This window comes from Rhinoderma darwinii, chromosome 7 (assembly GCF_050947455.1).
Source record: "Rhinoderma darwinii isolate aRhiDar2 chromosome 7, aRhiDar2.hap1, whole genome shotgun sequence".
Lineage (NCBI taxonomy): Eukaryota > Metazoa > Chordata > Amphibia > Anura > Rhinodermatidae > Rhinoderma > Rhinoderma darwinii.
In genome coordinates, this window is record NC_134693.1 from 61,181,514 (window position 1) to 61,195,041 (window position 13,528).

The window sequence follows — 13,528 nt, forward strand, 5'->3', positions numbered from 1 at the left end:
CATTTCTCAAGGTTTATTGTTAGGCCTGCATCACTTATGGAATCCAGTATGGCCTGAACTTTAGTGGTGACTTTTCAGTCCAAGCTAAAAATTACCACATCTTGGTAGGCCGCTGCATAGTAACAATGCGACTGCTAGATCAAAACATCAAACTCTGAAAAGTAGCAGGGGCTCCATGCAACCCTAACAGTATCACTACATACTGGAAGAACCTATCCAGGTTTGAAAAGGCAGTTGTAATGATGGGGGTAGGGAAACAGACAATGTGAGCCCTAATCTACCCGCCACTCAGTCCCTGCCTACTTGCAACGACCCGCCCTAGGCGACGGGGTACAACTGGGCGACGGTCCCTACGCTCAATAAGTGCACGACAGACAAACAGACAAGGGTACACAGAAGCAAGGGAAAAGGGGCAGTTGCCCACGGCAACACCGTGAGCTACAAGAGTGGTGAACGAGCCGAGTCAAACCAGGAGTGTACGAGGTACCAAACGCAGAGCAGGAGAGTAGTGAACAAGCCGAGTCAAACCAGGAGTGTACGAGGTACCAAACGCAGAGCAGAAGAGTAGTCAGTAAGCCAGGGTCAATATGAAGCAGGGTCAAATAGTTCAAGAAGCTGCAGCAGGGCCAGGAAACCAAACGAGAAGAATCACAAGCAAGGAGGAACAGGAAAGGCAGGTATAAATAGACAGAGGGCGGGAGCTAGCTCCGTCTGGCCAGGCTGTGATAGACTCTCCCACTCCTAAGCCTGCCATCCTGAGTGGTGGAAGATGGAGTCAGTCTCACAGACATAGAAGCAGGTGCAGACTGATTACCTATGGGCGTAGACACAGAAGCTGAGCCTGGCAGATCCTTAACAGCTGTTTTTTTTTATAAAGAGTGAATTTTTTTTAAAACCCATCCAGTTTTCTAAAGTCATTACAAAACTTCCATGTAACATTGAGCTTTGGAATTAGGACAATTGGGCTTGAACGGTGGGGTAGACAACATTAATTTACTTTAGCAGAGTGATGGCTAACAGGGGACAGAGTGGTGGCATACAGGTGGCAGAGTGATGATATATTAGGAGGCAGACTTTTCTAGAGCCAGTTGTATTTTTTCACACAACTGTCTTTATTGCTAGCTACACAATAATAGCTAGTTGTATTGAATCTTTTCCCACAAAACTATTTATCGATCTGCTTAGCTCCTCGAACTCTATAACATGCTGCCTGTAAATTGGACTGCATTTTCAAGATGACAGGTACCCTTTAGAAAACACCTGTATTTATTTATATCATTGTAAGCCTTATTGCACACAAAATATACAAAAAACAACAACAATGTGTTTAGTACATATTAGCATAAAAATTTTACTTTTCAACAAGTTATTAGACACAGGTTTGTTTATTTTTCTGTAAACTCTCCCAGCATCTGATCAGTTCACTGGGCTCGAATTGGTGGGAAGTAACTATTTGGTTGTATAGGCAGTGAGAATATGAAACTTTCCAGTGGTTGAAATCAGATTCTTTAGGCGGTGGTACAGGTGAAATCCCAAGTTTGTCTAGACATATCCCAACAAATACATCTTCTAAGTGAAGCAATTTGATACTTGCAGACACCTTTAAAATCTTCTCGGCCAGGTCCCCAGAGAACACATAGCCAGTTCCTGAGCAAAACCAAGGGTAATGTTCACCTGGGTACAATTCTGGGGACATGTACCATTTACTCTCTGTGTTACGATTGGGTTCAAAGTCTTTCATTAAATAACCAGTAAGGAAATTTTTTCGAGGTTTTTGGTCCGGTAGAAGCAGTTTATATATTAAATACTCTGTATTAACAAACATGTCACTGTCGGTCTTCATGACATAAGGAATTTTTGGACAGTATCTTGCTACCCATTTCAAACCCATCAAAGTCTTTAGTGTTAAGTTGTTGTAGGAGTCCATATAATCCTGCTGTATAATGTCATGATATTTTTGACTTTCATCCACAAGTACTTGCTCTGCATCATTAGTAGTTGTATTATCTTTCCCTAATAAAAATAACCTCAGTGTTTGAACACCAGCCAAAAGATCTTCCCTTCCCCATGTTTGCCTGATTGCTTGGCGAGCCTCAGTCTGCCATGTTTGCACTGCTATTAGCAGAATAAGAAAAGGTCTGCCCTCCTGGCATTTATTAGGTTCATTAATAATATATTTGAAGTGGTATACGTCAGGAAACACTGGGTCAACTTCTCCAGCTTGTTCTGATATTGGAGACATTTCAGAGTTCTCATCCTGTCCTGAATCATTTCTTTGACCTTTTAGGTAATTCAGGTTAAACAAATTGCCTTCTTGAAGTATATCTGTATTAGCAAATCTCTTTGGAAACCAGCTATTATTGTTTACAGTCAACAACATGAAGAACAGAAATGCCACGGTGACAAATCCGGACAGAATTCCATGGAATACTAAGCGTTTGGTGTTCAGCCTCAGCCACGCGGAGCAGCACTGACGCTTCCTAAGAAACATTTCGGAAATGTCAAGTATTTCTTTCCGGTTTTCACAGCAATGTCTTTATGTTTGGAGACACATACTGAAAAAAAACAAAGGAAAATTTAAATCTTGCACATTGACCAAACCGATATTTTTCAGATAAATGTTTATCTAATTGTAAAAAAAACAACATTCAAATCTATGGGTTCTTACTAAAACCATATAATGTAACTGCACATGTATTTCTTTCTATTTTCGTTTTTTTAATATTATTAGATGACATACATACTGTAACTTTTTATGGCTCTAATTTCATGCGGAAACAAACAGATTTTTTTCTTATGGATTTATAAGTGATCCATGAGCAAAAAAAACCAAACATGGCATGTTCCATCGTATTATGGAGATGACCTATTATGCCACAGGTATCTTGGTGCGATGTAGAGGCTCTGATCACATAGATGTGCATGATACCCAAGTCATAGGGTTAGATTTACACATTTTTAGACTGTGTAAACTTAGACCAGGCAGCCAGAAGATGAACCAAATCACAGTGGTGCATGCTGTATGATAAATTTGGTGTACCTAGCTAGGTTTGCTAGACACTTTTCTCCTTATACCACCTTTATATTTAGCTTAATTTGCGATTAAGCCAGATCTATAATACATTTAAGACATGCCCCTTCGTTAGGCCACACCTCTTTTCAGAACTTTTTTTCAAACAGGTATAGAGGTGCTAACATCTGTTCTATAATTTAATGCACCAAATTGTGGTTTATTTTTCAACACATTCTAAGCGCAGACACATTAGTAAATCTGCCCTATAGTGTCCATCCACTGCAGACATATTCTTATCTGTTAGGCCTAATTCACACGAATGTGTAATACATCCGTGTGACGGCTGTTAAAACAACAGCTGTCACACGGACCTATGTGATTCAATGGGGCCGTTCACACGGCCTTGTTTCAACGGACCATCCGTGAGAAAATAGGACATGTCCTAATTTTTCATGTTTCACGCATCCCTCCATAGACTATAGTCTATGGAGGGATGCGTGATAACACGTCCTGCAGCGCAGAGCATGGATGCCGTTCTTCACGTCCGAGATGCGCAACGCTCGTGTGAATCCGGCCTTGATTTGGAAGCAGAATGGGTTTTTCTAGTGAAGTCACTGCTTTTATTCATGAAAATATTTGAAAAAGTTCCTGAACTTTGGTAAAACTTGCTATAATTCCCATTGTATTGATGACCAGTTAGGAAGTCTGGTTTGTGCATTAAAATATCTACACCTGTCATGCCGGAACAATAGTTGGACAAATGACCACTGTTTAATAGAACACCCCCAACACTGTGCATCTTTTTTTTTCTTTTAAATTGTTTTTATTAACATTTTCAATAAGGGGTACAAAAAGTAAAAAGGGGATCATGGGGAATGAGAAGCATCCAAGGTAGTAATAAAGATAAAATAAGGGGATAAAATAAAAAACAAAACAAAAAGGGGGGGAGGGGAACAAAAACATAACAGTCATAACCATTACTATTAAGCTCGCTATATCCATAGATTCAATAGGTCAGGTGAGGGGATCTACATATCAGGCAAGTAACAGGCTCCCCCTTCCTCGCCGGGTTTTCAACCCCAGTGTGAATGAAAGCATGGGTATGGAACCAGCCAAATACCCTGTGCCAGTCCCACCGATATGTTATCCAAAAGTTTTCTCCGAGGAAGGAGATCGCCATTAAACAGATCAGAGGCGTGACCCCCGCAGGCATCATAAGAATCCGAATCCCTGACAACTCATAGTAAACACACATTACAATATAGGTGTATTCCCCAAGGGTAACTGTTCTTGAAACCATATAGTGGAGTCAAAGCAGTGTTTTATTTTCATTTGCAAATTCCGCGGGAGAAGTGAAATAAAGGATTCCCAGGTATCAAAAAATTGTTTGACCTTTTGCTCTTTATGGAGAGATGCTTCTATCCAATCCATCTTTAACCCCTTAGTGACCAGCCCATTTTAGGCCTTAATGACCAAGCTATTTTATTCGTTTTTCTATAATCGCATTCAAAGAGCTATAAAGTTTTTATTTTTTCGTCTACATAGCTGAGGACTTGTTTTTTGCGGGACTAGTTGTGCTTTTTAATGGCACCATTTTTGGGTACATATAATTTTTATATTAACTTTTATTAACCTTTTTGGGGGGGATTATAACAAAAACCTGAAATTCCGCCATTGTTCTATGCGTTTTTAAATTGACGCCGTTCACTGTGCGACGTAATTAACATGTTACCTTTATTCTATGGGTCGGTACGATTACGGCGATACCACATATGTAGAGTTTTTTTTATGTTTTACGACTTTTGCACAATAAAAACACTTTTGAACTAAAATTATTTGTTTTTGCATCATCGCTTTGCAAGAGCCGTAATTTTTTTATTTTTCCATCAATGTAGTGATTTTTTGGGCTTGTTTTTTGCGGGACGAGACGTAGTTTTGATTGGTACTGTTTTGGGGTGCATGGGATTCATTTTTATTATGACTTTTTTGGGGGGCAATGGAAAAAAATTGCAATTTCGCCATGGTTTTTTGCGGTTTTTTTTTACGGTGTTCACCTTGCGTTTTAAATGACATATTAACTTTATTAATGGAGTCATTACGGTCGCGGCGATACCACATATGTGTACTTTTTTTTTTTTTTTACACTTTTACTAAATAAAACCACTTTTTATGGAAAAAAATGATTTTATTTATTTTTTTACTGTACTTTTTATTAATAATCTTTATTTCACTTTGATTACTTATTTTATTAGTCCCACTAGGGGACTTTACTGTGCGATGTTCCGATCGCTGCTATAATGCTCTGGTATACTTCGTATACCAGAGCATTATTGCCTGTCAGTGTAAATCTGACGGGCAATCTGTTAGGACGTGCCTCCGGCGCGTCCTAACAGGAATATGTCCAGGGCAGACCTGGGGGCTTTTATCAAGCCCCCGGCTGCCATGACACCCCATCGGAGACCCGCGATTGCATTCGCGGGCCGCCGATGGGTGACAGAGGGAGCACATTCCCTTTGTAAAGAAAGTTAAATGCCGCGGTCGCTATTGACGGCGGCATTTAACGGGTTAAACGGCCGCGATCTAAGTAAACTTCGATCGCGGGCGTTGGAGCAGGAGCTCAGCTGTCATCAGACAGCAGAGCCCCGGCTCCTGCCTGCACGGGAGACCCGTGCAGGACTTAGACTAGGCTGACGTGAAAAGGCGTCAGCCTAGCCTAAAGCCCATTAGTGACTCACGTGAAAAGGCGTATTGGTGGTCACTAAGGGGTTAACAGATAAGAGAGTTTGTCAAGAAACATTTTGAAAGGCGGGGCCTGATCGTGAAGCCAGGTTTGTAGGATAGCCTTTACCCCTGCTGCTGCCACATAGTGCAGTAGTCTGTGTGCCCCGGGGGAACAGTGGTGTGTATCAGGGTCCAGGTACCCAAAGATTGCCCACAACACTGTATTAGGAACAAAGTTTGTGAGGTGTTCAGAGTTGAATAATTGTATTCTGAACCAAAAAGTTTGGATACTTGGGCATGACCATAGACAGTGATATAGGTTAGCTTCCGGCGTATAACATTTGAAGCAATGCGAGGTGTGATAGATGCCAATTTTGTGCCCTATATTCGGTGTTAGGTATGACCTATGAGGGACCTTCAATCGCATTTCCAGGAAACGTGCCGAAGGGAGACATTTATGTGCCTGTACTGTGCATCTCTTTTATCTGAGACAAAGTGAAAGTTCCCTGAAAAGCGAAGAAATAGAAAATCTTTATAGCAAAAACGTCAAAAGTTAATGTCAACTTGGTGAAAAAAAGAAGCATAAACTTGTGTCATTTATTTATACAGGACAGGAAGACAAAGAGAGAGAACATACAAAAGCCAATAGGAAACACACACGATTACAAGTATACCCTCATTGCAAAGGTAGATTTACCAATTAGGTTTAAGATCACTTATGGTATATGCATAAATTACAGAAACAGCAAGCATATCTATAGATGGCATCGGAAATGCTCTGTGCCCCCACCTTTGGAAATCAATTAACACAAGTAATAAATTGGACCTTGAATGTTCTCGTTATATTCAAGGTCTTCTAGGCTGTTGCACGAACAATAATTAACTTCTTATTCTACTCTCATAGCAAAAAACTTAAACGGTTAAAAGTATATAAATCACTGAACCACTTTCTGTTCCATCTAATATAAATTATGTTTAATGAATTGAAATACTCTGAGTCTATAAATATGCTTCATTTAACCTTTACAATTGGAGTTAATAATTAGAAAGCAAATGGGAAGATGTTCATTATCTATGACAACGTGCACAAAGTATTCCTGCTCTACTAACTAGGTCTAATATAGAACTCCTTTTGTAACTTACCCTGCGTGCAGACCTATCTGGATTTATTTGCAATGTCTCGAGTTTTCTATAACAAGATATTAAGCTATTATTAACTTGAGGTGATACATTCCCACACAGAACATTTTGATCAGAAAATGTTTAATACCCCTTTATTTTAGACGTTACCACATTTAAAGGGGTTTTCAAAATTGTTTGTTTTTTGCTGCTCTCTTATTCATAAAGAATAAACATTACATGTTTTCAAAAATATATCCTTCTTGTCTCGCTGTGACGCCCACTGTAAAAATGTCAGCGATGCTCAGGTTTGTGCATACCCTCCCCATCTCTGTGCAATGTACAGGACATCCGTACATTGCACACTGAGTGTGTAGTGTGTCCCTGCTGTAGCCGTGTCACATACTGTGAGAGTGAACTGTACGGACCTGAGTGTCACTGCAATGTTTAAATAAAGTGGCGGTCAGGTCAGCGGGCACCATAGGGAGGGAGGCCTGGCATATTTCTTTTGAAATATTATGTGATGAAATGCAAACCTGGCTTTGCTAACAATATTTAAGCTTTATTTCACATTCCTAAAATAGACATTTGACTTAAATGGGATATTTCATCTGGAAAACCCTTGTCAATATGCCCAGTAAACATAAGTCCCGTTTCCATATCAGTTTATGGGAAAGCTAGATAACAATCAAAATTGCCAACCTCAGGTTTTGTTTTTTTCTGGACAACAGCCAAAATGTGTTTGTAAGTTTGTCCAAGGAGCCCGTAGAGATAGGCCACAGAACCAACAATCGATGGGTGCGGACCCTCTATGTTGCCAACAGATTTGACGTGGGGCCAAAATGTGGAGTGGAGTCCAAGGGGATGCTAGGTTTCCACCATTTATCCTCTGTATGGATATGGGGACTTGGCCGCTAGAATCCCCAGGTTGCGACCCCCAGAGTAGTCCTCACTGGCAACAGCTGACGTGGACAGGCTAGGTATCAATGACAGATAACTAGGTGCTGGGTACGTACAAACTAAAGTCAGGGTAGGCGGCAACTCACAGTTAGCGAAGTCAGAGGTCAGGGCCGGCAACAGTCAGTCGTCACGGTAATCAGGTGATAGGCACACTGGCTTTTAAGGGAGTATGAGTTAGCGAGTGCAAACTCATGACTGGCCGAGGACCAGGAGGAGAGCAGTGGGGAGATAGACTGTGAGTAGGGTAGCCAGGTGAACGGTGTGGGACAGGTTTGTGCCGGGTGGGAGTGGAATGGGCAGGGACTCGGCCATGTCAAAGTTGTGCAAAGTAATGCATGTATATAATTCAGAATAATATTTTGAACATGTTAGCAAGGCCAGAATTACCTGAAGACTATTTAATTTAAGCAAATAAGAATGGACAAGAAGGCAGCAATTCCAAAAATATAACAGCCTTTAATTACCCATGCAACGTTTCAGTCCACCAGGACCTTTCTCAAGCATGAGAAAGGTCCTGGTGGACTGAAATATTGCATGGGTGATTAAAGGCTGTTATATTTTTGGAAGTGCTGCCTCCTTGTCTATTTTTGTTTGCCTGATATTGAGGACCGTGGACCAGGTTCTGTGGAGGAGTGCACCCTTCTGGTGGTCCAGTGCCATGGTAACTCTCTACTTTCTATTTAATTTAAGCGTCACTTAGATGAGAAAAGACATGAGAACTACTACATCAGCGGATAAATGCGTCTTAGATGTGAGAAGATATATAAAAACTACTCTAAGGCTGGGTTCACACGAGCATGTTACGTCTGTAAAGGACGGAATGTATTTCGGCCGCAAGTCCCGGACCGAACACACTTCAGGGAGCCGGGCTCCTAGCGTCATACTTATGTACGACGCTAGGAGTCCCTGCCTCTCCGTGGAACTACTGTCCCGTACTGAAAACATGATTACAGGCCGGCCCCTTGGGGTGATGTTTCATCCCAGGAGACCGCTGCAGCCTGTGATTAGCTGCAGTCACATGGAATGAAATGTTATCCCAGGAGGCCAGTCCTCTGACGACATCCAGGCCGGCCTCCTGGGATGACGTTTCATCCCATATGACCACCGCTACAGCCTGTGATTGGCTGCAGCGGTCACATAGGATGAAACGTCATCCCAGGAGGCCGGCCTGGAGGAAGAAACACAGACTTATGGGTAAGTATAAGATTCCGCCGCAAAAACGCAACAAATGCTATTTGTTGCTTGTTTTACCTCCCTATTGAATCCAATGGGGAAAACCTGCAACAAATAAGCAGCATTTACGCAAATACAGTTGACATGCTGCAGAATAAAATTCTGCACCGCAGGTCAATTTCTGAGCGTTTTTTCCGCTCAGTATTTACGCAGCGTGTGGATGAGATTTGTTCTATCTCATCCAATTTGCTGCTACTGTATTATGCTGCAGATTTTCCGCAGTGCATTCCATTGCGGAAAGTCCGCAGTATTTACACAATGTGTGAACTGACCCGAACAGCGAGCGCATGTGCCATTGTTTGAAAACGACATTTAGATGTAACAACTATGGCTAATACCACATGAGACTAGGATAGCACATCACTAAACAGCAGCAAGAGCAAACATTGGACAATGAAATTGTCAATCAGATTAAGAGGAGGCACGACTGAGAAGACATTCTCTGATTGGTCTAAGTCTAGGCAATCCGATCTATGAGGCAAACGGAGGTTATAAATACCCTTTATCAAGAACATTGTCATTAGCCCAGTTACCCCTGAGGACGCCGATGTACTGGCAAAAGATGTCGGACATATAGGGACTCATTCATTTTAAATAGTGAAACAACTCCTAAGCAAATCTATGGGTTCACACGTCGCGTAAATAATGTGAATTTTCCTCAATTAATTTAGTTGCGGATAATCCGCAGCATAATACAGTAGCAGCAAAGTGGAAGAGATTTGAACAAATCCCATCCACATGCTGCGTAGATGCTGAGCGTAAACAACACTCAGAAATGTACCTGCGATGCGTTTTTTTTAATCCACGGCATGTCAATTGTATTTGCAGAATCGCTGCGTATTTGTTGCGGATTTTCCCCATTGAATTCAATGGGGAGGTAATAGCCGCAACAAATAGCAGGTGTTTTTTTTTTACGGATAAGCAGTGATTCCGCCGCAAAAAAACACAACTCAGAGTAAATTTTTTTTATACTTACCCAGAATTCTGTGTTTCTTCGTCCAGGCCACCTCCTGGGATGACGTTTCATCCCATGTGACTGCTGCAGTTTGTAATTGGTCAAATGGGATGAAAAGTCATCCCAGGAGAAGGCGCGGACGAAGGAGCATAGAGATCTGGGTTAGGTTAGTGTTTTTTTTTTTCTGAGTTGCAATTTTTGCGGTGTAATCGTAGCGGGATTAAACGTCATCCCAGAAGGCCAGCCTGAAGGATGCCAGATGGACGCGTAACCATTGCTACGTAAGTATCAAACTTTTTTTTTATGTGCAATTTTCTGCAGGGGACATTCCGGACGAAAAACTGTATCATAATTTGGTGCGGTTTTTCGGACGGAATTACCTGCGGCGTCCAGGGCGGATACGCTGTGTGCTTTTATGCAGCGTATTCGCCCTGTGTGAAGATACCCAATATGTTACAATGTTACAATATGAGATGCAGCCCACATATCTATTCCTACAACTGCATGACAGTTGGCATTAGCACTATTGGATCTCGGCTGAGACCTAAATGAATTAAGCTAGAAATCGATGATTGTGTTTTTTTTATAAAATGTTGAATTCATATATTTAAGTTAAAATATTAATAAAACTTATATTTCAGTGGATGGGTATGTATTGCCTTTTGGCAAATTGTGAAGAAATTACTTGTAGACAAAGTAGAACTGCCCCTGTAAGTGGTCCTGGGGAAGTGGCGTCTGCTCTAGGGAAAAATGTACATATGAATACAACGTGTTCCAAATTATTATGCACATTGGATTTAAGTGTCATAAACATTTAATTATTAGTTTTTCAATTAAACTCATGGATGGTATTGTGTCTTAGGGCTCTTTGGATCGTTGTAATCAATCTCAGACACCTGTGATAATTAGTTTGCCAGGTGTGCCCAATCAAAGGAAAACTACTTAAGAACGACCTTCCACATTATTAAGCAGGCCACAGGTTTCATGCAATATGGGAAAGAAAAAGGATCTCTCTGCTGACGAAGAGCGTGAAATAGTGCAATACCTTGGACACGGTATGAAAACATTGGATATTTCAAGAAAACTTAAGCGTGATCATCGTACTGTGAAAAGATTTGTGGCTGATTCAGAGCACAGACGGGTTTGTTCAGATAAAGGCATAATGAGGAAGGTTTCTGCCAGACAAATTAATTGGATTAGGAGAGCAGCTGCTAAAATGCCATTGCAAAGCAGCATACAGGTATTTGAAGCCGCTGGTGCCTCTGGAGTCCCGCAAACCTCAAGTTGTAGGATCCTCCAGAGGTTTGCAAGTGTGCATAAAGCTATTATTCGGCCACCCCTAAACAATGCTCACAAGCAGAAACGGTTGCAGTGGGCTCAGAAATACATGTAGACTAATTTTCAAACCGTGTTGTTTACTGATGAGTGCCGTGCAACCCTGGATGGTCCAGATGGATGGAGTAGTGGATGGTTGGTAAATGACCACCATGTCCCAACAAGGCTGCGACGTCAGCAAGGAGGTGGCGGAGTCATGTTTTGGGCTGGAATCATGGGGAGAGAGCTGGTAGGCCCCTTTAGGGTACCTGACGGTGTGAAAATGACCTCTGCAAAGTACGTAGACTTTATGACTGACCACTTTCTTTTCCGTGGTACAAAAAGAAGAATCGTGCCTTCCGTAGCAAAATTATCTTCATGCATGACAATGCACCATCTCATGCTGCAAAGAATACCCCTGTGTCATTGGCTGATATGGGCATAAAAGGAGAGAAACTCATGGTGTGGCCCCTGACCTCAACCCTATTGAGAAACTTTGGAGCATCCTCAAGCAAAATATCTATGAGGGTGGGAGGCAGTTTACATCAGAACAGAAGCTCTGGGAGGCTATTCTGACATCCTGCAAAGATATTCAAGCAGAAACTGTCCAAATACTCACAAATTCAATGGATGCAAGAATTGTGAAGGTGATATCAAAGAAGGGGTCCTATGTTAACATGTAACTTGGCCTGTTAAGTTTTTTTTGATTGAAAGAGCTTTTGATTTCTGTAAATATGACCTCCTGATGCTGCAAATTCAACAAATGAAGTAATGAGGGAAATGGGGCAGCAACAAGCACTGCTTTGGTGGCGGCAGCAGGATAGACATTTGTGTAAAGAGTGAGGAGTAGGTTTGAGAAGTTGATGGAAAAGCAAGGAATCAAAGATGTATGGGAAGCAAACGCTACAGAGACAATTCATGGCTGTACGAAGTCTTCAAGGTATTAAGGGCGAGCGAGAGAAGAAACAGGAGAGTAAACTACTACATTAAAGAGAAGACGTCACCTGTAAGTAAAAACCTTTCTTATTAATGCATCTAAAAAAATGCAAATCTTAATGTTTTCATGAGGTTTAATTAACTGTGTAGAGATTGTAATATAATTAACAATGTTCAGGAGAAGGGGGGCACTAATAAAACCTTTGCACTGGGCCCACTAATGTGCTAAAATGGCCCTAAAGCTCCTAAGATCTAAATATAGTACTGTTAAAGTGGTTTTACATGGGAGGATATCGCCTGTGTTTAGCGCCTTTAATACATTTTGTAGACTGGCGCACATTTACTCCCTTCAAATGGAGCAACGACCATTTACTATGGGGATGAACGATCGTTACTACGACTGTTTGCCCCCATGTATTTGCATTATGTTTGCAGCACATCTCCCACCTAGAATGGCTTTAAAAGGAAGCGTCAGTGACATAACTGTTCATATATATCACTGGAGCTTTCAGACATATACGTTTAACATATATTGCCTAACACTGGCATCCCCCATAGGCTTGCATGTTGAAAAGACGTATACAGGCAGTATCCATTTTTTTGTGGGATCCTTCAAGCGTGAAATAGCATAGTTTAATACGCTATTCCATCCTTCAAAAAAAGGTATACCAGCCTGATGGAGACTAAAAGCCCACCCTTTTGGCCTTTGACGGGCTAATGGAGCCCTATGGACACGTTTATCATGTCCGTCGTGAGCTCTCCCGACAAACATGATAAATGTAGTTTATAAACGTGATGTTAAGAAAGCCTAACCTGTGAGAACTGTAATTGCGGCCATATTATTTGCCATTGAGCTTTCCAGTAACAGATATATTTGATGAATTGTTAAATAACATTTAAATAAAACTTGCCGGAAGGGGACATTTCAAGGACTTTATTTATTTATTATATATTTGCATTATGCTATTTAACATATTCAAGAGATAATGTCTATTTAATTTGTGTTTCGAAAGTAGCATATATGGAAGGACTGTATTATAACCATCGCTAACTGTTGTTTCTTGACACAAGTAATTAATCGGCTAAATGGACCGAATGCTGAACGTTGTCTTTTGCCTTATGTTAGTAAAATTATATGGCTGTTGTATAGTAATTATTTATTAATAGCATACAACGGCCATATCATTTTACCAAAATTAGGTAGAAGACAAGGTTCAACATTGGGTCCATTTATTTGGCCCTTACTGCTGAGCCCACTAATTACTGCTGAGCCCACT

At 41.1% G+C, this 13,528-nt stretch overlaps 1 protein-coding gene across 2 annotated transcripts in view; it reads right to left on the reverse strand.

The window, feature by feature from the left end:
* Positions 1-1,369: 1,369 nt before the first annotated feature.
* The window catches only part of LOC142657204 (beta-1,3-galactosyltransferase 2-like), a 42,846-nt gene continuing 30,687 nt past the window's right edge, over positions 1,370-13,528 (reverse strand). For both annotated transcript variants that reach the window (XM_075832253.1, XM_075832252.1), the window contains exon 4: positions 1,370-2,555. In XM_075832253.1, the coding sequence (XP_075688368.1) occupies positions 1,370-2,491 (1,122 nt within the window). In that variant the 5' untranslated portion in view covers positions 2,492-2,555. The remainder of the gene's footprint in view (positions 2,556-13,528) is intronic.